At 32.0% G+C, this 25991-nt stretch overlaps 2 protein-coding genes across 2 annotated transcripts; one reads left to right on the top strand and one right to left on the bottom strand.

The window, feature by feature from the left end:
• Nucleotides 1–13217: 13217 nt before the first annotated feature.
• On the top strand, nucleotides 13218–13958 carry TRIADDRAFT_57372 (uncharacterized protein; the record flags this gene model as incomplete). The annotated part of the gene is made up of 2 exons (XM_002113654.1): nucleotides 13218–13238; nucleotides 13389–13958. The coding sequence occupies 2 exons, from the start codon at nucleotides 13218–13220 to the stop codon at nucleotides 13956–13958; spliced, it is 591 nt and encodes a 196-aa protein (XP_002113690.1).
• A 6243-nt stretch (nucleotides 13959–20201) lies between these two features.
• TRIADDRAFT_27142 (uncharacterized protein) lies at nucleotides 20202–25662 on the bottom strand (the record flags this gene model as incomplete). The annotated part of the gene is made up of 26 exons (XM_002113292.1): nucleotides 20202–20368; nucleotides 20443–20634; nucleotides 20819–20891; nucleotides 20964–21060; nucleotides 21204–21238; nucleotides 21349–21423; nucleotides 21497–21539; nucleotides 21648–21798; nucleotides 21983–22162; nucleotides 22235–22359; nucleotides 22422–22542; nucleotides 22632–22785; nucleotides 22933–23025; nucleotides 23123–23305; nucleotides 23378–23416; nucleotides 23490–23532; nucleotides 23641–23786; nucleotides 23865–23911; nucleotides 24033–24143; nucleotides 24215–24382; nucleotides 24512–24646; nucleotides 24722–24788; nucleotides 24897–25031; nucleotides 25139–25208; nucleotides 25312–25392; nucleotides 25583–25662. Coding segments are annotated over 26 exons (2811 nt in total), but the record flags the coding sequence as incomplete, so codon positions are not given.
• Nucleotides 25663–25991: the final 329 nt, after the last annotated feature.

Below are 25991 nucleotides of genomic sequence, written 5' to 3'. Positions count from 1 at the left end.
CAATATTTGTACTTTAATTGGTCAATGCAATCCTGTTTCATCGATATTCAATGGCATTGGCCATTACCATGACAGGTAAATGTTTTTGCCTCTGATCGATTTGCTTATGTTATACAGTAATTGGTTTTGCTGATCGAAATTGAACGTTCGGTCAATCCAGTTGAATTCAGTCCCTTCAAGGATCTACAATTGAATCAGACGAGAAAAATGAGAACAACCATTTCTTCCAAGTAAAGTTGATTGATTCATTTCAATGCATGACAGTGTCCATCTTATGCACGTGCTGACTATTGACGAGGACCCTATCGTCTTGCTTAGCAGTATTTATTGGCATGGGTTAGAATAAATTGAATTTCAATGATCCAATTTCTCTCGTCTTGGACTATATCTCGCTCTCTCATGGCTCAATAACTTTACTCTAGTTCACTGTCTATACGTTCCTATTTCTATTGTGTGCCAGTATAGAAAGTAAAACTTTCACTCTACCACACATATACTGTGCTCTACACTGCACTACAGTATACGAGTGAGTGGTGGAACGGGGTATTTTTATAGACCTCCTCAAAATGAGCCAATGCATATCAATTGGTTACTAGGAAAGAGGAGTTGAATCGATCCACTGACTGTTTCAATACAGTATACTAAGAGGAGATATGTCGATCCATGGCTTATGGGTGGATAGTGGGTGAATAATTTAGTCACTGCCTGATGCAACGTTATGGTGATGATCAACGTTGATTGTTGAATTCAAGCTAATTCAACAGCAAGTTAAACGTTCAATATGTCGTCTTAATACATACTAAAACTCACCTTTTATACCAATTTTACAGATACAAGCCTTCCGTAGTAATTAATGATGGATGTTATTCTTTGCAGACAGTGATTGTTGCATCAAATAGGATGAAGAAAGGAATGGATCTGGTAACCAATTCTAGTTGAGGAAAATCAATCAATTCTGATTAATTATTTCTCTCTGAACTAGGCTATAGTACTGTACTGTACTGTATATCCTGTAGGTGGCTAAAGCGATGCACACTATCGTAAGTAGACTCTACTCTACACTGTCCTCTTGATACATACTAAAACTTACTTTTTTCAAGAATTTGAGAGATGGAAGCCTTCCGTAGTAATTAATGATGGATTTTATTCTTTCTAAACAGTGACTGTTGCATCAAATAGGATCAAGAAAGGATCGATCTGCTAACAAATTCTATTTGATTAATTAATCAATCAATTATGATCATTTCTTTCTGAACTGGGCTATAGTGAATACTGTAGGTGGCTGAGCAAGGGCTTGCAAAGCGACGCACGCTATAGTACTGTACACTGTACATAGTACAATAGGCTAGATTGGGCTGAGCATGAGCAGTGTACGGTGTACTTGTTATGGGCTATTGTGGCCAATTCAGTGCTTACACGTGTGCATTCCACGATAGCTCTTCCACACCATTCCTAAAACCCAATCGCAGTCTATACCCTAATACTGTATGGCATGTTTGGTGATAGTAGCTCCTTTCAGATTGTATGCGTCATCAAAGACATTGAATATTATTATTATATTGTACACTGTACAGTACAATGTTTTAATACTGTTATTCTTCTTTCTACAGTGTACAGTACAGTCCATACAGTACTGTACACTGTACACAGTACACACGGATTGACTTGAGCTGACACGGTAAAGTTTCAATGAGTCTGCGTAGAAGCATTTCCACTCAAATGCATTATGATCATGATGACGTCATGATCCTGTAGGAATTCATCCTGTACACTTATTAGAGACAGTAATGTATTCGCTAATCAGCATGCCAAGATCGCGTTGCAGGCCGCGATCGACTCATCAAAGACATTGAATATTATTATTACTGTACTGTACAATTAAAGACAAACGAGCTTGTATCACCTTCTTTTACATCAAAATATCTGAATAATTAATACGCACGTATATATCGATGTGACAGTGTTATTTACTGTATTAGAGTAGAAATATCAATGTTAGGATAATTCTATTAGTAAAGTGGATTCTTAAACTTAGTGTTCAACGTAAAATACGAGGCGTCTAAGTCTTTGTGTAGTCTGCTAGTAGAGCAAAAGTATTTCTGATAGTGCAGATATCGTTCCTTGATACGTCGTTCAAGGAATTGACTTATTGATCGTACATTACGTTATCTTGTTGCAAAGCTGTTTTGTGACAATCAAATTAGACCAATCATAATATCCAAAAAGGTACATACAGTATATCCTATTGGAAATCATTAAAGAAGCTCAAATGCTCTAGCTTAATGTATTTCCAAAAGCGTTTCGTTTAAACATCTTCTCATGTCTTCAATTTCCTATAGGCGCAAATCATCTCCTCCTGCGAAGAATTTACCGGAATTCTATTAAATTTAATAATATATTAATGTCTCTAGAGACGGTATTTATACGTACACAGTACACAGTAAATGCCATTGAAGGCATTGACATTAGAATAGATGGTCCGGACGTCCATTTTATTCGTATATTGTGAGTTGAACCATTATAGCGTGATTCCTTAATGGATTCAATCGATGGCATTGTCCATATTTTCAACTGTAATTGGTAATAGAGTATCATATTTTAAAATCATCAATGTTATTTGTAGTTTTTATTTACTTTCAGTTCAATGTTAGTAATTTTTAAAATGAAAGGATTACATAGTTATAGAGCCATGAAATGACTTTTAAATTTTTATTAATTCTTTCACAGTACAGCTTCAATTATGTCAATTCGGTATAAACTAATATGTGGGTGTAGAGAATATATATGTTGATATCTTATATGTAAATATTGTATGTTAATCGAAATTTGGTGTAAACTTTTTTATAATTTATGTGGATAATCAATCGAGAAGGAAATTTTACGCACCTTTATATTTCGTCAATAAATAGGACACCTAGTTACGCTAATCATTTGCATGACTTTAGAAGTGATTATACTAGCCGGTAAGAAATTAATAAAATCAAATCGTTTGTAAATTCCGCTCCGAGATAATTGTCACTCCTCGACATCCATCAGTTTTGCTTCCTTTATTGATTAGGGTCATATTATCTAGAAGTATATTCATTGCATCTAAAAGCAATAGATTTATCAGTAGCTAGACCGGAAGTGTGGAGAACGGAATTGCAATTCAATTCATTAAGGTTTTTAATCCAAGTTTTTCAGGATATCAAAACTTTAATCTAGTCCTTTAGTAAGGTAAATTTGAATAGCCAATTATTATTCACTTTTCGTCCAATTAATTAAAATCAAATATCAATGTCTTTCCAATATTCATTCCAATCATTTAAAAATTTTTATGCTTGAAAAGTCACCATGTATCGTCTTATGATGAATAAGTATAGTATTTTGAGGAATACTTCAAGATTAATAATCTATCTTACCGTAACATTTCATTCGTAACAGATCGATTTGTATTACCAAATCATTTCATCCAATTGTATATATCATAATAATATCATGACGAGTCATATTCGTTTCACGCGATAAGTACACAAATTTCATTCGATTACATTTCTAAGAAATTCATTTATACTTTATACTGCCAGATATGCACATAGGAACTTTTTCCTTTTCTCAATGTCAGACACTTAAAATTTCTTTTTGTAATAATGCTATATCATGGTAACGTTTGCTAATATTACCGTTACTTCATAGATACCACAGTGTGTTTCCAAGCTGAAGAAATATACTCATATTGTAGTACTACACAGTATTACGTAATAATTAGTTAGAGTAACCTCTCTGCTATTTATTTGCTTCTGCATATTGGACTCATTTCAGAAGATATCCTATTTTCATTAAATTTTTGTACCTTTTCCCTTCGTTTGCATAAAACAGGTGAAGCGGTAAGATCTATGAAGGTTTTTAATTAAAAAATCACACCATATCCTTGCCATTGATGATAGATATACAGTATGATTAATGTCTTCATTCATCTGCTTTCAATGGTCATTTATCAATCATCATTCACCAGACATTGCATTGCCGTCACTCATTTATCAGTCAATATTTGACAATTACTTAAATAATTTTAGACACTCGGCGTTAGATTCATAAATTTATTAACTTGATTCACGATGAAATTACTAAGATTAATTAAGACTAAGTGAATAACGTTTCATTTAAATTTCTACAACATGGGTAAGTAAATGATGCTGTTAAATGCGGCTATAGGTGTAAATGCATAAATAATTTTCCATGGGCAGTGAACATAAGTGTATCCGCGCAAATTTTAAACATAATATACATCAATGCTTTACTGCAGTAATATATCATAAAGTAGCATGATTTTTAAAATCTTCCGTAGGATATAAAAGATTTTAATATATTTCATATTAATAAAAATATAAGTAATCTTGAGGATTATAACTATTAATTATTTGTCTGGTAACTAATCACGTCCTGAAAATAGATTTTAAAAATATTACTTTCTATACTATTATTAGAAGCAACCAGCTCAATAATCATTTACTTTAGCTATATATAGAGAAGGAAATAAAGTGTTTTGATAAGTTAGTTATACAGTCTGCTAATTGATAGTTAGCGTGAACTTGATATGTAGATAAAAGTTAATATTTGCTTTAACTTAACTTATAAATATAGGGTTAAATATCTATTGAGAAAAGAATGAATATCTTTTAAGCCTGTAATTTAATTACTTAACCAATTTGCACGTAAACATTCGATTTCGAGGAATATTATTACTTTGGTATAGCGCACGATTGGAAAAAATTGCGATAGTTTACTTAGTTTCAAACTATGAGACTTTGTGCAAAATAAAAGACTAGAGAACTACTCAGAAACTATTCATAAATTTAAAATAAAAAATGGTCGTTTTTTATTTCACAAACAATTTCTATTATCTCCTTAATTCTTAATACAGAAATTAAAGAATAATTAATAAAAGGTTAGAAGAGTGCTAGAATGATAGGAACGCTGCTTCGGTCGTGTGCAGTAGCTAATTAACTAAGTCTTATCAAACAGATCTTGCGAAGTAGCTTCTAATTTACTTAGAGGATATGGATTACACGGTGATTTACTTATCATTTAAAGTAGGATCAAAGTATGACAACAAAGAAATATCACGATTTCGGAAAGCATTTCTCTAAATACATCGTCTCTTCATTAACATTTTCTTCGTTCATATTTAATGAGTTCAGCTCTACTTATAATATAATTGCAACTATTGTATGTTCTTAAGGTATTAATTTAAATAGTGGGCAATTCGGAAAAACTCAACTTAATATATATTAAAGTCTAAAACACAGATTTTATAGTTTACATTATCGAAATTTCTTCAACTTTCTATCATCAGAAAAGTTCCTACTGATTTGGCTTTAAAATCACTTAAGAGCATTTAGAAAATCGGTATATGTTTAATTTAGTTTATTGATTAATTTTCGTATTGTTCAAATTAGTTAGCAGTCTAACTGAAACTAAAATTAAGGACTGAGATCAATATAAAACATCACTTCATATTCCTATCATGACAGACGTGTAGAGTTTAGAAATAATTAAAACAACTATAAATTTGGAAATGATACTTGTTTTCTACCAATTGTAAGTATTGAAAAATGAAATATTCTCGTCACTATGAGAACGCAGCATAAATAGAAAGCTTGCAGACAGTCGACTAATTAATTACTCTTACAAACTTCCGACTATATAAATTTGAATGACTTGCATTGTTGTTATTGCTCGTTATCTGCCTCATTTCATATTTCTAATTGAAAAAGTAGCGATAACATTCCTCAGTTACTTGAAATGATATTATAGATGTTGCTATAAAGTGAATTTTGTTTATGCGATAATATACTAGACTTGTAGTCTGAAAAAGAAAGCTAGTACATTGCTAACATACCAATAGCAATCTAGAAGTGTAAAGTACTTTGCTGTATTCACTAGTTATTAAAGCATTTCATGTCAATTTTACACATATGTCGATATCACTTATTCTAAATTGCATTCAACTATTATTGACACATGACTTCAATCGATTATTTACTTCTTGACTATTATTGAAGGTAGCTGTAATATAAATGAATATCACGTAATAATTCATTTAAAAAAAGATTATTGATAATTGCAAGACGTAATATAGCTCACGACTTTAGTAACAAATCCTTAATTGGCAACGTCATCAGTTTCTAAAAGCCTGCAAGGAATGAAGTAAGCGGCAAAATTTAATAGAAAAAGATATAATTAAGTAACAATTATACCAAATACTGACTCCCTGATTATAGCTTATGGGGAATAATGTTAACAAAATCTATTATATAAAAGTATATAATGTTGTGTGTGTATTAATTAAATTTGTAATTCTTGCGTGATTAAATTGTGAACGATATAGCATATTATGAAGGACATAACTATTGGCATAGTCAATGTCTAAATCGCAAAAAATAGCACAAATTCGTATATTAGGACATTCCTTGAAAACTAATTTAAAGTAACGATACAAATTTTATATAAATGCAGTGAGCATATTGATTACATAATGATTAATAAAATGTTCATCATTGAATAAACAACAGATCAGCCGCATAGCGTCAGTTTAATAGTGTTCCAATTCTATGCTAACTTTATTGCCGATTTTTTAATAAAGTAACTGCAATCTGCCATTTACCTATATTCTTTGTCTATGTCTGAATTGTTTTATACAATATATTAACAATTGGTACAATTAACGATGAGTTTCTATTAAAGTAACTACTTTACTTACTAAATTATTCTTTTTTAATGATTATTTTGCAGTGATTGCAATAGTTTGAGTACAATATGTCTACTGTTGTTCTTCTGGATATTTTGCTACGTTTAAATACTGCTAAAAGAAAAAATCTTCGAAGATGAACATTTTAGGAGTTGCTCTATACAATACAAGCAAAGAATTTCTTTGCATATTTATCTATATTATATATATGTACCAGAATAGTAATTATACTGATTCTTAGCGTTGGGCTCTTAGATTGCCGTAAAATTGTGTTGAAACGGAATTTTAATAGCTACTCAACGCTTTTTGTTCTTTATAGGGATCTAGTAATATTATATAATATTTATAAATGTATGAAAATCTCAGAACCAAACGAGTTACTATCACGTAGCACGTTAATTGCAGTTAATTATCTTTAGATATGTCGTGTTAGTTTAGAAATTGCTCTACTGGCAGTATATTGATTTTAATTAATATTTGTATAATATTTGAGGCGTATTATAGTTTTTAATCGTTGTGAACTTTTAATCTAAAGTAATGAAATATCTGTTGAATCTACCTGCCAAAAAAATAGCAATCAATGGATAAGATATAATGTTACTCTTAAATTAAATAAAAATACACAATAATGCGGTACTTTGAAGAAAATAGCTAAAAATCTATCAATTGAATATGGAACATGATATATCGATACTTGTTAGATACTCGCATCGTCTACATATCTTTTAACCTCTATAAAGTATAGCTTAGACTACACAATTTAAGGTAATAAATTCACGTGAATGAACTATCATTTCGAATAAGAAATGCGAGGGCAAATAACAATTAAAATATAACTTTAGTGAAAAAGAGCTAAAGTTGGATGAGATGCTAATTCATATTGTTTCGAATTTAGCAGGTTGTAAATCAAGGAGTGTTAATGAATTATGCCTATAAAAGTTATCGTTGTCGGTAATTAATGATAAAGAAATAATACCGATACATATTTATCACTCATGTTACAGCAAATAAGAAGAAACTGTTATGCGATGGCAGTGAAAAGAGATCATCGATACTCTTGGTAAGAGAAAGAAACCGACAATTAAATCAAAGAGTTATCATTACGGTATCATTAACCTTTAACAAATCGATATGGTAGTGATGGAAATCATAACCCATATCAAATTTCTGAGATTACATACATTGAGGAGAAAGGCGCTAGTAAAATTTAACAGACTCATTATTTAGTAGGAGCAAAACTACATCATGCGGCATAATATTGCACCAACTATCATACTAGCACATACAGATATGCGTAATTAACTGTATGAATATTTCTGCTAGTTCTATCTTGTATAAGTTCATGTTAAAAAAGAAATTTATTTAATTAGTGTCGGGTATTATATTTAATCAAAGTATAGTCTGATAATTGACAGAATAGACTTGCCAAATAGGGCATGGTAGATTTTACGGATAGTATAACGAGATCAATAAGTGATGCAAAGAGAGCTGTATTCCATTGAAATTAATGCGTTTTATCTAACAATTGACAATTTTTTATCATTATAAAGCTATCCTATTGAAAAAGATAGACATAATTTGTAGAAAGCAAAGTTGATTGGAAGAGAAAGTGAATTATTTTTTCCTTATCATGACAGTCTGCTGTTTATACTGTAGAACTAGTATATACCGGTTCCTATTTACTATTTTTCTTGTGTACTGTATTGTCCAATTTTTAGCTGACTAATAAAGAAAAGAAATAATGTAAATGCTTGAAATTTGCTATAGTGCACATTTTCACCTCATTGGTGCCTTTGGTCATAACGATGGGCCTCAAGGTAGGCATTGAAATAATTCAATCAATTGATTCATTGGTGTGATTAAGGCTCCTCACAAATTTGAGATGATTATGCTATATCATCTAATGCATTAAAATCTCCTATTGGCTAATATATTGATAACGTAATTAATAAACTACTTACCTATTTGACTCTATTTACTTGTATATGGACATTATTAAATAACTGCTGTGCAGAGTGGAAAAATTATCAGAATAATTAATGCTTCGTACTTTTTTTGTTGAGTTTACAACCTGTCAATCAAGTGCTTCTTTTATCACTAATTTTAGCTAAATAAAGTAATTGACATACATCTTGGTGTACAATAATGCAGTATACTTGTACATATTTGTCTAGTCTCGATTGCTTATTTACATTCTAATCTTTTTATTGGAGGTATTTTTCCAATCCAAATACCCTACAGTTATATTATTGAATTTCTTTCTTTAATGGATTTGGCATGATAGCGACTAAGCCATGCATAATGTATTCTAGTTTTATCTTTGAAAATATCTAAAATTAACTTTTGTATCTACTCTGAATGCCAATGCACTTCTATAATTAAGTTTTTTTCCATGAAGACCCAAATAGCTATTACATAAAGATGGTAGTTTCTAATATTGTTATCTCCATTTGAACTTTACTGTCACCACTATAGTCTTCAACTTACACGATTGCTACTACGGGAGAGGAAATTTAGCTTAATTTTACGCAGTAATAATCATAATATTTGTTTACAGTCAAATTACCAATTACACAGTGACGGTGATAAGTAAAGCTCTTATTTTACAAGCTATAATAATTAGAAATATCTATATGTTTATTTTTATATTGAAGGTAAATAAAATACATAACATTTTACTGATCATTGATTGAATAGAATCAAATGTTAATGTGTGTATGATTGTTTTTTTAGCTAGTAATTACTACGTCAGCAAACTAAAATACCTGAAAATAATCATTCTTTTTGCTGTGTGATTAATCTATTAATAATTATAATTGGTATAATGAATTATATTAATAGTTGAGGCAGTACAGTATTTGCAAGTCTTCGTTTCATATACTCGTATTCTTACCTGTACGGCTAGGTGTTATATTTCACAACAATTAACATTTGGAGTTAAATAAGATTAATTTAAATCATAATTGACATACTAGTAAGGTCGATTGCTTAATAACAACATAGCAAATTCAACAATGTTATTAATGCTGTTATAATTAAGGTTAAAAATATAGCCTATAATTAAGGAACTATTGTTAAAATATGAAAATTATCGTGTATTGAAGCATGACGTAAAATGTAGACTAAATTGATAGATTAGTGTTACGTAAAAATAATATATCTCAGTTTTTTTTATTAGTAATTCAGCTATCATCCGTGACGCGATTTATTAATAAATGACCTCATTTAAATTGCTGTAGTAAACTCAGTAAATCATTGTTCAATGATTATTAATTTGCTGGAACATGCATTAAGTTTATTCAATCATGAAGATGCTCAGGTCAATAAAAAGTTTAACCACTTTTACTTGATATTAGGTTGCCATTGGAGATAGTATGGAATATTGATAGTGTCATTTATGAAGGTAACTAAGTATTAGAAACTTTTTTAATTGTTACTTAAGTGAGAATTCTTGGAGGTAAATAGCGTGGATGCAGCTTTGCGCTCATGAATTCCGGTCGTCATCATTTAAAATAAGTTATCGTGCTGTAAATTAATTTGACTTATAAATTGATGTTTTAATTGTTACTGTTTTTTCTTGCGTCAATACTATCCAAGATGAATGAATTTTTTTATTATATATCTGTATTTGTATATAAATATAAGTTACATTCCAGCCAGAATAAAGCACGGCTTTGTTATATTATAATATACAATTAAAAGATATTATTATGGTATTGTCGATTGCACATGCAAGCTGAAATATTTAAAATGGAATTTAAATGTATATATATTGTTATAATAAATAAACGTACGCATTTAAATTTAGACAAAAAATATACTATATAGGCTAACTGTTTGCAATAGTAATTTATTGACTTTTACCTTTGTCAAGTATGAATATTTTTATGATCGTTTGCAGCCATCAGTTGTTTAATTTTATTAGGCAATGTTAGTTATCACAATTGATTAATACATTAATTACTATTGAAAGTATACTTGTAGCAAACAATCAAACAATAATTAAAATTAGAAAATAAATTCATGCAATAATAGTTATGATGAGGTATCCTAATGTGTTATTTGACAAGATTGCTGTTAGCTATACTTTATTTATTAATTCCGATACAAGAAAGATGAATCTATTCGTAAAAATATAAATATACAATAAAATAAGATAAAATGGACGTTAATTGCTAAACATGAACAATTTGCTAAAACGTAAGATGATAGATAGTTTACATGAATATCCGATAGTTGAAAGATAGCATTCATAACTCATATCCTAACTTTGGTAGAAAAAATTAAAATTTCTCTTATTTTATAAAATCAACCGACTGTAAAGTGTAAAATTACGTAGATTACAGAATTCGTTTTCAATAAAGGATGACTGTGTCATTGCACTTTGATCTCATCGTCATTCTCATTGGATGATGTCATTATTATGAGAATCTATATTTTTCTATTCATTTTTTCTACAATAATTGAGAAGATCGTGAAGGATATACTGTTTTAAGGTTGATTTTGAATCTCCTTCTTAAAAAGGAATTCTATTGTACTAATTATTTCACTCTAACAACAATATGCATCACTCAACTGAGGACAATATGCTTCCTTTAAAAGATACGATCTTACCTCTCTTAATGCATTCGTAATATGATTTAATGTAACGCAATGTAATGTCTACTAAAATATAAAATGGATCAACGCCGATGCCTCCTAGACAGTAGTTTTTATTCTGATTTATCTGACAATAATTCTATTTCAAGGATAGCTTTGTCATTCGTTTTATATTATCAACAAAGATGATGATATGATTAAGTTTGGGATTTTGGCCCTACATGCTCGATCTGTTTCTAGTACCGGATGTACTCGAAAGCTATCATGACGGGATGAAGTAGTAAGTTCTCAAATTTTATTCTCCCTTGATTTTGCTGACGTACAGCACAGAAAAAATAAAAAAATGAGAATATCTGCTAAAGGAGTAAGTCAAAGAAGCTGATAAACCTTTCTAAGGTATTTGTATAAAATCATCGTTGACATATAGGCTACTGTAATCTGTTTCTGTTCGGCTAGACAGCAGAGGGTAAAAGCTGATACAGGAATGATGCTTATTAATTCATTTTTGTAGTCAATGGATACCGGTAGAATTCATTTTTATGACTATAAAACTTCAATTATTTTATTGCTTGGTATTGAAGAGAATAAAATAAGAAAAAAATGTCAAAGTTTAGTTCGACATGATGTCGATGAAAATTATTGACTTATTTATCCTTTTCGTACAATAATAATAATAAACATCTAATACAAATTGTAATATACAAAGTAGCTCTAGAATAATATGCCATTGTAAATTATATTTTAATAAAGTTAATACGTATAGACATTGGATGTTAAATCCTAAATTTGTTATTGGTTTCAATCTGTATACCTTATTTGATAGATAGAATCAACACTAATAATGTAAGAATTGGTTTAAAAAACAATTTCCATTTTAGTAATTATTAAAAAATATAGATCAAAATAGCCTGATAGTCAAGACAGTATAAAATTGGAAATCAGTTTTACCATATTCTATAAATATAATTATCTATCACGTTATCGATCTCTCTTGTGCAGTTATTTTAGAGATGAAATTCTCTTAATTTAGTTAAATTAGGAAATTAGGTACTGTGGACGAACTTGTTTTATTAATATCATTCCAATGCTTGACTTCATAGTTAACTTACTCAAGTAAAACGAAAAAATTCTTGTTTTCGCCACATGACCGGATGCCTAATTGAATACAAATCTTAACTCAAACTGGGAAATGCTTGATGACATCCATATATAAGTTTTAATAAGTATCTCAGTAAGTTAATTAGAGAATTGAAATATTCAACCTAGACGGTGAATACAGTAATTTTCTAGACGGTGAATACAGTAATTTTAAGAAGGTAATAATTGACATGTCTAGTTTGCTATATATGTAAACTCATTGACTTCCGTGGTTATTTACAATTGCCAATTTTGTAACAAAAATCAATTCATAACTTGTCGATTAAGTAGTCACCTGGTGTATATTTATTCTATTTGCACCTGCTCCATGTCTCTATATAATACGCTTAAGTTGAGGAGAAACGTTATTTTACGTTCAGTTCGTCTGGAAATTCAGAAGTAGCCTATATTTGTAAGTAAACATTCGTCAAGTTAAAAAGAATTTTAATTGACGACTACTATATACAGATACTTTAACTAATGAGCGCATTTGTTCTGACTATATTAATGCAATTTTCACGATCACTATATGGACATGAAATTTTCATTCTGTTGGAATATGCTAGTATCGAATTACGATAGGAAGTTATTATAGTTAAAAGGTTATTTTTTCTCCTCTTTTCTTACTTTAATACTATCTGCTTTTAAGGTTTAATCTGGTCCATACACCACCGATAGAGCTCTCCAGCTTGACAATCTAGAGAATAAATTGATTTTAATTGAAGAGTTAAAACGACAAATTACTACAACTATGAATTGTTCCACTTTTAAGGTAAAGTCTTTGATTAATGTGATTAGGCTTTCTAATTAAGACTCACGATGTGCATAAGAAAATGGATACCACATGTGGTGCTTAAAGTTGATGTTGGCTTTTATGAATTCATTTCTTGTTCATTTTGAAAAATGTTTTTTGTCTTTCTAGGTAGCTATTGTAGCATTAGTAGCTCTTTCTGGCATTTGCTATTCATATCCGCGACACACGGGTAATTTGATTTCTGAAGAGCATGGCATAGAGGCAAATAATCCGTCTAGTTTTGATGAAGAGAAAAATATTTTAGAAGAACAGGAAGGGTCTCCACGCCGATTAGATTTGCCTGATTCGGAAGATAGTGGCACCGTCAAGCAATCGGCTCGTTATGGTAAAATCTTACAAGGAGCTTGCCAGGTAGTAGAGCAAGATCACTTATGTCCTTACAACTTCGATAAAGATGAGCAACTATCAGGTGGTGAAAGTGTATTTTACACTGCTATACCAGAGCGCTGTGTCGTATGCGATTACAAAAATTGTTGCCCCGACACTATTAAAACTTGCGTAGCCCATGAAGGATATAAAAGCATTTCCTATAGCTTGTTAAGAGCCGGTCAAAAGTTACCTTTCAAACGAACACAGAAGAATCGCATTGGATGTGGCTGTATGAATGGGATACCCGAAGAACGTGCTGCTGCATCACCCACTAATAGAACTCAATCGGAAACTTCAAGACGCCATTAGATACTTAGTATCAGGTCAAAAATCTTACGGGTAATCAAATGAATTATTTGGTTACTTCACGACACTTTCTGTTTCAATACTTAGTGATCATTAAATAATAATAATATGCATAAAAATATTATGTTATATATCTAATTATTGCTAAAACAAGTCTTCCTAGTTCTCTTATCATCTTTAATCCGCAATTATTATAAATAATGATCTATTCAATAACTTAATATCAACCCTACTAGATAGATGAATGGATATACAGATCCAAAATAGAAACCAGTCATATAGAAAGAGATATATATTAATAGCAAAATTTATTGATGATCCCCTGTACAACTTTATTATTAAGAATGTGTAAATGACGACAAAACAGATTTAACTAAAGTAAAAATTAAATTATGGTGGTATTGCCTGCACAAACCCCCTATCATTGTTTCGGTCAAGCTTATAATACGGTTTTGATCGAGACTAATATTGTACCATATAGGCATCTTAAAAATAAACATCAATTTGTCTTAATTGATCTATTGCCTCCAAAGCAAATTAATTTCGGTTAAATTCATTCTGTAATTCTATGAATCGTTTGATGCTAGCAAATAAAAGTATGTATTCATCATATAAATGATTTGTAAAAGTTTATTTTGAAAACAAATCTTAGGGTGTGCTAATAATTTCAATAATCTTTTAACATTTTCCTTCATAACCAGTAGATTCGATCGAAAATTGACTATAGCATAGTTATTTCTGTAGATGTTACAGAATAGGTTTTACCGCAATAGAGTGTTTTTACTGAATAACTATAAATTACTGGATTTAACGCATTAATTTACAACATTTCAAGATAAAATGCACAATCAGTGTAAAGATCTGCCTACCAGTAGATTCTGTCCGGTATCGATAAAGAAATATTTTACGGCACAATGGCCAAAATAATTATAATATGCAGTCGATTGGAGTGTATTATGCATTTAGTTCTCTTTAATTAACGTACCGTAAAATGGTTGAGTGCATACTGAGAAGCAAACATCTCCATATTCCGGCCTGATTGAAATATTTTGCAAAATACTGTGTAAATATGATATATTATAGAAGATGAGACGTATAACAGTACGATACTTATTGGCATTTTCATAGAAGTCCACGGTATAAAATAGTAGAAAATTACTGTAGTAGAAACAGTTCCTTTTAACTCTGAGGCCACACAAGATTGGCAACGTACCGTAGTCGATATCCGAAGTTATATGGTATATAGTGTAACAGATGATATGGCCAAGAGCCAGCAGGGCGCATCGATAACCACTTTAAGAATTAGAAGAAAATTCTAGCGTCGTATGCCTTCCTTGCTCCTAAATTAAAGTTGACTTTGTTACAAGTAAGTAACGTGGTAATTGTCTATTCAATCTAATCGGAAAATTTTCGCAACCATTGTCCGCCATTCTTAGTTACTAATTTTTTTTTAGAATGAAAAAAAACAAAGAGAGTATAAGCTTAACTTACTTCTGAGTGATTCATTAGTAAATTGGATCCTATTCGGTTTAATAAGCCCAGGACATCTAGTTGGTGAAATGGCATTAACTCGGAGATGACTCTTGTCGATACGGTATTAAAATCCCATTTTTGAATGACTTAACTGCAGAACTCACCACAAATGGCTAATAACGACTTTGTATGCAATTAACTATTCTAATTAATTTAATCTTCAACTACAACAACGGACCATTTGCTTGTACTATGTATATTTAAGATTAAAGGAAAGATGCCAGAATAATATTTAATCTACTAAAAGAATTTTTCTCTGATGTTTAGATTTCATCCTGAAAAATGATGATTCATCATAGTAGTTTTATCGAATCAAAATAAGTACCAGTAATTTCACTCAACTTGCTATCAGACTTAATTTATCCAATCATTGATAGACGTATTTGTAGCACAAGAGATTTAGATATACTTCTACTGCACAATTGATTGTAATGGGCTCAAGTTCTCTTCAAGGGTAGGCAGTAGTATAGTCTATAATGCTGCCATGAAATAGAATATTTAAAGAGCGCTAGTACTTTTGGAAAAGGTTACGTCAGTCAATTGTACAAGAGGGTGAAAAGGTATTAATTAAAAATACTTTCTGCTGCACTAATATTCGTGAGTCTTTGATTTAATTAAAGTATCTATCAAAGTACCATAAGGAACTACTCAGAAAGTAAGTTTTCTATAGCAAACTCTACTGGTGTAGAGAATATTAATGGAATTGATTTAACATGCCTAAGTACGCGTTAAGGTATAATAGGAACTTTTTATAAGTGCATCTTTAGACCGAATAATATTCGTTGATTTAGTTTTAAAGAAGAGTATCTGCATTACAGCGAGTACATTAATATATAGTATGAAACTCCTACGTTGTTTTTACTTAAAAGACAGCCTGTCACACATAGTCTGTCGTTTTCATCCTTTTAAAGTAATTTTCGTCTGGACAGTTTGTCGACGCTTTCGTGACGACTAGCGATATGTGGGCAGATTATATGTATACTGTATTAGTAAGTTCGCCCTAATGTAAGAATAAGGATCAACTACTGTAGTAGGTTCTAGGCGCAATAAATTGTCCGTTTCGATATGTTCACGGCTAAGTGCGAGTTAACGCCTCCAGAACGCTTTTATAGTACTGCACTGTAGGTCTGCTTCGTTGAATGAATACGTTAAATGATCTATATTTTTCTCTTATGCCATAAAATGCTTAAATCATTGGCTTAGCAGTTTTAAATGTTAGCATCTGAAGTCCATGGCCTGGGCGGGATTTATCTAAAAAACCGTACTTAAAGGAACGGCTGTACAGAAATAGAGTCCTGGTAAGGTATTAATGATGTCGTCATATGTAGTTTTCTTCTACTTTTTGACGGTACTTACAAACATTCAAGGAGTTAGTGTAAGAGGCACGAGCAAAATACTTTTCCTTTTAATCAGTTGAAATCTTTTAATCACTTGATATAAAGTAATATTTCATTTAATAAGAAGTGAAATTTATTGCCATTATGGCAATGTATAAATTGGTGTAGGTTATTTAACATTTTCATCTTACCTTTCCAGTATTACAACCGAAAAGTAATGATCTACTCGTAGAGCATCGTCCAGATATGGAAATCTCTATGTTGATAATGAGTTGCAATATGTACTATTTCTATCCCTATTATTATGGAAAGGTCAGTTGATCAATTATCTCCCAATTTGAGCAGATACAAACAGTTTTACTACTTAATTTTAGTGTTCAATATTACAGTATTGAAATTTAGACAACGTAATTGGTGCACAGCTAGACCTTAGATTGCATTCCCGCCTAAAAAAGTCAACCTTTTATATCCTTCATTACAACATGTTGACAAATACGTTAGCCAAATTATCCTTCCTAATCTTAAGACGAAGTCTAATTCAGCCTATAGATTTTCTTACCTAATTCCGCATTTACTATGGCTCTTCCGAGTGAGTGACCCTAAGCCCGGCATGATTGCCATCTCTCACTCTAAGCCAATCATACTCTAGTTACTGAGACATGTTGATGCCGCCTACGAGCTTTTAAATTCACTTTTAACTTAAAAAGTCTTACAATTAATTAATAATTAATTCATACATTAGCAGTGACAATGATAGTGTAAAGTAAAAGGTACAAGTTCAGTACACGAAGTAGAGCGAGCGAAGGATCGACTAGAACTATTACGTATGAGAATAATACGACAGTGGTTATAGTACAGTGCAAAAAATCGTCGAGTAGTCGCTATTTTAGGCAGAGTGAACTAGCTTAGTGCTCCTTAATTTACACTAAATTAGACTTGTAGAACGGCTTGTATTGACATTTCGAAAGTGCTAAGAGTAGTACAGTATTTTGCGATGACACAGAACACAGGAAGGTTAGGATTTTCAAGGGTTAGAAAGACATACTGTACTGTAGATTCTACAGACACTCTGCAGAACAATCAATCGTTGTGGGCAAGCTATCAGAATCGGGAGTTTCTAAAAAGGCAGTGAGGGTTGGGGATCTATACAGTGACTACTAAAAATAGGAGAAAACCTAGCAGTCACGGCTCTACGTAGGCATGATCGATTGGTCATGGACTATTAAAGTGGATCATTTAGTAGTCGATGACATGGTTAAGACTTTCAAAGTTTCAAAATGTTACGTGCAGTAGATTAATAATATAATACCTGTGACATAGAATACAGCAAAAGCACGACAGCATTAGTACTGTACTAGCTACAGGGCGTTGCAACGCCGGGGAGATTTGAAAAGCAGAGAGGGTTGCGGATTAATGATCCTGCGGTAATTTGCATCCTTTAAAATAATACGTATACATTACTTTGCACTTAACGTGCGACAGTCAGTATACAGTGTCGCTCTAAAGTGAGGTACAAGAAGGGTAGCCAAAAACAAGGACTACATAAAAATACATAAAATTAACCTAGTAGTTGCCATGCAGTAAAATAGGAAAGTAATATATACTGTACCAGTACTGAAGCCTATAGATTAATTGTAATTATCTACTAAAGGATAGATCAGCAGAAAGGATTATGCATTAGAACTTCGAATTCAAAATGTCCTATTACAGTATAATTACTGATGATAATAGAGTCAGCTGGCTTAGCGACCAGCGTGATGGTTGAGTCTTATCTCTTGTTTTCTATTAACAGATCTCTTTAATTTGCGTAAGTAGATACCTGATTGGAGTATAATCGCTCTTAATTTTAATTATATACATTTAGGTCTACCACATCTTTCAAATGACTAAATTCTTCATACCATACTGTTGTTAGGTAGCAGGCATCGCTTTATACGAGCATTGCTAATAGTTTTAAAAGTCTACTAAATTAAGCTGTGCACACATGGGAATACGTCATGAACTGCAATAAGAGTTAACTGAAGAGATGATCACTATATTAAGAAATTAGTTGCAGATACGAGTTACTAGAAAATGTGAAAGACAGTGCTTACAATTAATTAAAATAAAATGATTAGGGATCAACGCTGATCCATGACCATGTCCAGATTTAATTTAATTAAATTTTAAATTACGAATAAAACTAGATAGAAAAGAAATTATTGCAAACCCTAAACACACATTAGGTCATTAAGTGAATATAAGCTTTTGTCTATTTTGAATTATAACAAAATTTTAGCGTTATTACAAAAATTTAGAAATACGAATTCAACGCTAATCAAGTCTTAATAAAACAAATACAGTATGTAGTAGTATATAATTACAGTGAATCATGTACGTAGTTGATTTGAGTGCTAAGTGCTAAGTCATATGAAATCAAATCTGACTTTCATAGTGGTATCGAATTATCTTCTTTTGGGGATTTGATGTTACGGTAGGGTTATTGAAATTGCTGGCAGGTGGCCATGCTTCTTCGATAAGGCTACTTTCTAATTGCTCAAATTTTTTCGGCCTTCTACGTGTACATTTAATGCAAGACCAAAACGGCCTCCAATAGGGAGCCGTAATCAAGAATTCCTAGTTCAAATTTGAAGTATATTACTTAAATAAACAACATCTATGACTGCTGCCTTTTATGCCAGCCAACAATTTTGCGTAAGACGCTTAATTGTACTGCAATATAAGCCTACCTCCAGTAGAAAACAAACGCAAAAATACGCAATACCCAATAGGATTAGGCATACTTTGAAGGTTATATCAGTAATGGCTTTTAGCTATAATATAAAATTGTGTTAGAATTCAATTTTTTATGTACGATTGTCATTAGATCGTCATGACCTTATAAATTTATTGTAGTAATGATAACGACAGTTTATTACAGACCAGCTCACACACTGTAATATAATTATATCCACCCGTGATTCGACTAAAATAAACTTATAATTGTAATGGAGTATTAATCTTGATAAGTAGTTCAAGACTGAAAAATATCAAAATACCACTACGCGTATTTTTATAGTAAAATTGCTTGCTTATTGGCAGCAAAGATATGAGATTATTGGCAAAAGGCAGATTTAACAATTGCCTTATAGCAACAGTTGCAAAATATAGCAATTACAATAGATAAATTAGTTTAGTACCTCGAACGTGACAGAGGCACTGCCAGGGTGAAGGATGAATACTGTAGCAATGGCCAGTAGGCTTATCAACACGAATAAATAAGCCCCTAGATGAAGGTGGTTATCAAAATAGTGCGTCCATTTAAGCTTACTTATTGAATTTCGGTAGAATGATTACAGTATATTGTATATGATGTTAGGCATAATACTCATGAATATTAAATAAGATACGAATGCTTACAATTAGTGTAAATTCTTTTACGAAACGGAGGACCTTTAGAAAAGACAACAGCTATCCATATATACTGATAGTTAGTGAAATAAAATAACGTTGTCGTTTCGTAGCATTGAACATACGTTGAACCATTAACCGTATCCACATTTTCTACGTACCTAAAATTGTTTCATTTATGGAAGGTTAACGTTAGATATCGTTAAATGATGCAAGTTATAGTATACTATATAATTGCTTTCGATTAAGCTGATTAAAGACTGTGTACCATGGCTGTGATGCTAAGTAGAAGTAAACCAAAGTTTGGCTTGCAACAGTAACTATGACATGGGCGAAAAGCGAAGATAAGGTTTCAAAGCTGGTTAGCGAACTGTTTGGACGTTGTTTTGATATCAACGGAAATGCTTCAGTTCTACTCACTAAAATTAAGCAATATTTTGGCATTAGCAGAGCATATCTTGATTTGAATCCCATCATATCGATGAGGCATGCATGAAATGTGGCGAATGTTCCAATACTAAAAGCATCATACTATACATAGAGCTACAATAAGTTGTCTATGAAGATACTATTACCACTGCTATAGTAGCCAATTATACTTACTGACGAGTGCAATGGAAAGAATAATGAATAAATCAATGAACAGGAACTGGAAGTCCCCAAGGTTAGCAACGTACTAATAAAATTGAAAAGGTCCAGTAATTAGCATTATTAAAGTAAAAGGATTCGACTGATGCTTAATTATTACCCAGTATAAAATCATCACTGTTGTAAACTGTATGATGCTATACAAAGCCATGTATTTGAACACGCCAAAAGCGGTTATTAATGCAGCGCGACCTTCCCTAAAAGTATCAATTAATGTTTTCCACTTAGTGACTTTAAACTTCTAAAACTCTGAGAACTTTTGAATAATGATAACAGATTACAATCAACCGGACGTAAATATATGTCTTAAATGCTAACTAGTCTTACACAGTAGGTTTACCTAATCAGTGTAGAAACGCATGAAATATTGGGAACCTAGAATTATGAAATGTCAAATTTAGTTCAGAAGAGTAAGAATATTGTGTTACAGTATACAGAATCACATTATAGGAATAACTTGGAAAGTAGCGACAAGTATTTCATACTTTCGAGGTAAATGGTGATGCTACGGAAGCCTCAGCCTCCGAAAGGGATATTCCGGCATGAGCAGTATTTAAAGCCTAAGTCGAATTAATTACATATGACGTTATTCTTTAATATCTTTAAAGTACGAATTTATTAGTATTTTCTAACTCCGCAATCATTAGCTCCATCGCCGCACATTCCAACGTAGTATCTTAAATTTAAGTGGAGAATTACGTTAACAATAGATTTCCAACGAGACTCCGTCAGAGCAAAATTTATTATCATACCGGAATATCATAAATCCATAACTGTTAGTTACCCTAGATTTTGGAAGCCTTCTACAAGTTCAGCTTTCTGTTTTGGTGATGTTCGAGCAAAAATAGTTCCTTGAATAAGCACCTGACCAACATTAAAGAAGATGCATGTGAAGAGCGTGATATGATAGATAAATAACAATAATATCCGTGTTGCTTAGCTGACCTTTTCAAGCATATTTGGTAAATATTTTTGAATTACTGAAACAGTGTCACCAGTACATGCGATCCGATCGCTTGTAGGGCGATAATATTGGGCACTTGAAAGAACCTAGAATTAATTTACAGTTACTATACAATTGCTACTATTGTCACTATCTTTCAACTATGAATTAACTACTATCATATTTTATGGAAATCTTTACCGGTGCATTCCCACTTTTCTTTAAGAGATTCCATGTGACAGTTGGTTCAGTTTGAGAGGTCGTAGGTTCTTTAGCAATTAAATGTACAACATTTTCATTTGGTTGTATCATTTCACATTCTCGAGCAATATTGACAGCAGTTTTCAGATTATCACCTGTAATGTTGGATTTTGATGCATTGAGAGTTAAAACTTTGTAATCAAAATCAATGATATAAACTATTTTACCAGTAATCATAACAGTCCTAATATTCGCTTCAGCTAGTTCTTCTATTATTCCAGATGTTTCAGGCTTCAATTTGTTTTGCATAATCAGTAAACCGAGGAAGGTCATATTTTCTTCCAAGTCTTGTCTATAAATAGAAAGCAAAACTTATAACAGCTATCCTTGCAAGCGGCATCGTAAAAATATTACCGTGAGAGTTTTTGAGCAGATCGCCATGAAAGTTTTGAATCTAAAGATCTATGAGCCAAACCGAGCACTCTGTAACCTTGTTCCGTAAGTGACTCCAACGTTTGAGAGAAATCGTCAGGGACTACAGTAGAATGTATGATAAGAATCTTTTCTATGAAAGGCAATAAAATGCCATCATTAACAGAATTACATTTATTGGTATCAACGTACCTGAACTGCTGTTACAATATTGTATTACTGTTTCGGGGGCTCCTTTCATAACTAATTCTAGGTTGCCAGCTCCTAACTTACGAATGAGCACTGACATGCGCTTCAAGTCAGAGGTGAAAGCGTAGCGTTTCAAAATCCCATATTCAAATTGGTTCTAAAATAACGAATAAAGGAAAGAATAAAATAGCTACTCTATCAGCAAGTATGTGGGCCAGATATGAATGCATATTGGGGAAGCAAATATTTGAGCGATGACGGTGTGAATAGGTTGCTGGTAGTTCTGAAGAAATTAAGACGCTACCTGACTGGTTGTGGGTGTAGAACTTGGAGGTTTTACGCTTGCTTGAATAACGGTATCGTACTTTTGATGATCGTCAGCACTTTCGTCTAAGGTCTGTGATGTTAATGTATCGAGAAGTTAAGATCTGTGTCTCATACCAGTAACGCTAACTAACGCAAGAAGATTGCTAAAGCCAATTTAAGTTTCCTACCCATTGCGTTGCTTGGAACATTTGCATATCTAAGGGGTCACCACACACATCACCTTTAAGAACTGTTAATGAATGGCAAGTTGCCATCGTAACCGCTAGCTTATCAGCTGGATTAGATTTAATATCAGTCAATATTTCCCTAAAGCTAAAAGACATCGTTTCACAACGTTGATTAACAATTCCCTTAATAAATATTATAAAAAGTTAAAATTATAGTTGATTGATGTCTAACCGTCCTTGTTTAACGCTGCTTACTCCCCAAAATTCCAAGAAGTCTTCTGTTAACGTTCCGGTCTTAAGGAAGGATTTAATTATCACAAAACTGGGAATTGTTTCTAGAGTATGCAAATAACACATGCGCTCTTACCTTATCGAAACAAACCAAATTGAGTTTACCACTCAAATTGATCCTTTGCGAAATTAAAATTTTAAAGAATGCTGTTAAAGTTTGTTTTATGAACATCTACGTAAGTTGACAGCTTAAAGCTTCAGATTTTAAAAATTAAAGTAGTAAGTACCTTGAAGGATTGATGCAAAAAATGCCTCTTACTCTAAGTCGATTCGTGGCATAGACAGTTCCAATCGAAACCGCGGCTGGTAGAGCTGGTGGAACAGCAATTGTGATCATGTCCAATGCTCGCTTAATAACTTCGCCTGGCGTTACCTATGTATGAATAATGCAGAACGCACTTGAAGATATTTATATATGTAAGTAGAAAAGGAGATAATCATTTATAAATACCCCATCAATAATAAGAGTTACGATGCTATAAATCAAACCAATGAGCGCTAGATCAAAGATATTTAAAAAAGCAATTTTAGTTCACAGAGAATCAGCTTAAATATATTAACGCAAATCATAATGCTTACGATGATATGGGCTACCGAGTATACAATAATTTTTAATTACCTAAAAAAGCTAAGCAGCCTACAAATCCAATTGCGTCACGGTACAACTTTAGGTTCATGGGCTTAGGATAAAGAATACTACGCACGAGATTACCCTTCATACTATAAAATCCTATCAGAGTGGGCAAACGCAACACTTCTTAAAATTTAGAATTTTATCAAGACGTTACGATAATCTCTGACCTGTGCGTATAACCAGTGCAGTTACAAGAGAAGAACTGTATGAACGGGCTTGCAAAACTTGCGTTCCAGCAAAAAGAGAATGTTGTTTGTGAAGGTTCGGGTAGTAAACGTTATCAGCATCAGCACCGTCACTAATCAGTTGTGTTTTTAGCACGGGATTACTCTCGCCTATATTGCGTATAAAATTATGTACCGCATAATGATATCTGTTATAACTAACTTGAATATTGCATAGATGAAAAACTGTACGTAATTAAAATTATCAATAAAAGTAATCATATCATTTAGTATGAAAACCTGTTAACGAGCTTTCATTAACAACACAGGAACCGCTAATTAAAACAGCATCGCATTCCATCCGTATTCCATCAGGCGGAATGACAATAACGTCGCCCGGGACAATTTCAGTACTAGATACATTTTCAGGGTCACCTGTATATTTCAGAAATAATTTTAATATAAAACTTGCTACGTTGAGAAAAAAATTTTATTTAGATTGTTGGCTACCGGAATGGTTCCTTATCACTTGAATATTTGATGATGTTGCGACCATATTTCTAAGGCGGACACGATTCTGTTGTCATAATTTTGATAAATACAGTATTTTTACGTCAGGAAATTATATAAGCTTATAAATGCATAGATTATGAAGTATAGATATCCAGTCACAAACTATTCTCACCCGGCGAGTTTGCACCAAGGTTATGGCGATGGATACTACTGATACAAATACAATGCATCCTGCGTAATAGTAGTAGTCATCAAAGAACCATAATGTTACGCTGAATACTTGGAAGACATAGAATGGATTTAATGCCTAGTATGAATAAGCAGGTTTAGATATACGGTATGTCCGATGAGATGATTCTACGATTTCTACGAGTTTATATCGGTGGCAGAATATATTAGAATCCAGAACCTTACCACTTCAAAAAGTAAACGAATGTAACTTTTAACTTTGACATCGATTAAGTTCTGCTCATATATGATTGCCCTATGCAAAATAAATGAGATGATTTCATACGATATGGTCCATAATACAGTGAACGAAAATAGAATTTTTTTAAATCAATTTAAAGTACGATCGAGGATCATACCTTCTACCAGCTTGATGATTATCAAGTCCACGCGAGAAACGGTCGTAAATCTCGCGGCACGTAAAATTGCGATCAAGGCCCCTGTTATACAATATTCACAACATAAAGCATATATTTTTCCGTTAAGTACTAATTCAATAATCATGTTTCATTCAAATAAGCTACAGGCTAATTTATTTGTTCATACATAAAGTCTGCGGTCTGTATACGCTACTACTATCTACGAACTAAAATGTTGCTATTGGAGTAACTTTATTGTAAGAAGATATACCTAAGAACCGTAAAATGTTGAATTTGCGGATTCCAAAAATAGCGGAGACAATGAAATTTGAAATATTTGACATCCAAGGGCTATGTAACAGGAGGTAAAAAAATTGAGTTAGGGTGACTTGCAGTGAAAAACAATTTTGAAATAGTTAGCTTACATTTGTACCATTCCCAAGGGCATCCGTGGGATCATCATTTGTTTCGTGTATCATCTGTTTTCCATTTGAATTCTCTCTATTAGGGAGTATGTGGGATATCATTAATAAATCTAAACATGATCGTAAAATCTATACTAAGGCTATTGCATTATAGTTAATAAGAGTAATACATTAGTTTGGTCGTCATGAATTTTGGGTATAAATATTGTATGAACATGATATCCAGATTGCATTGTAGATGAATAAATCAGTTTA

The sequence above is a fragment of the Trichoplax adhaerens genome, genomic scaffold (assembly GCF_000150275.1).
Source record: "Trichoplax adhaerens TRIADscaffold_6 genomic scaffold, whole genome shotgun sequence".
NCBI lineage: Eukaryota > Metazoa > Placozoa > Uniplacotomia > Trichoplacea > Trichoplacidae > Trichoplax > Trichoplax adhaerens.
The sequence above is the reverse complement of the archived record's forward strand: the minus strand, read 5'-3'. Positions and strand labels throughout refer to the sequence as shown.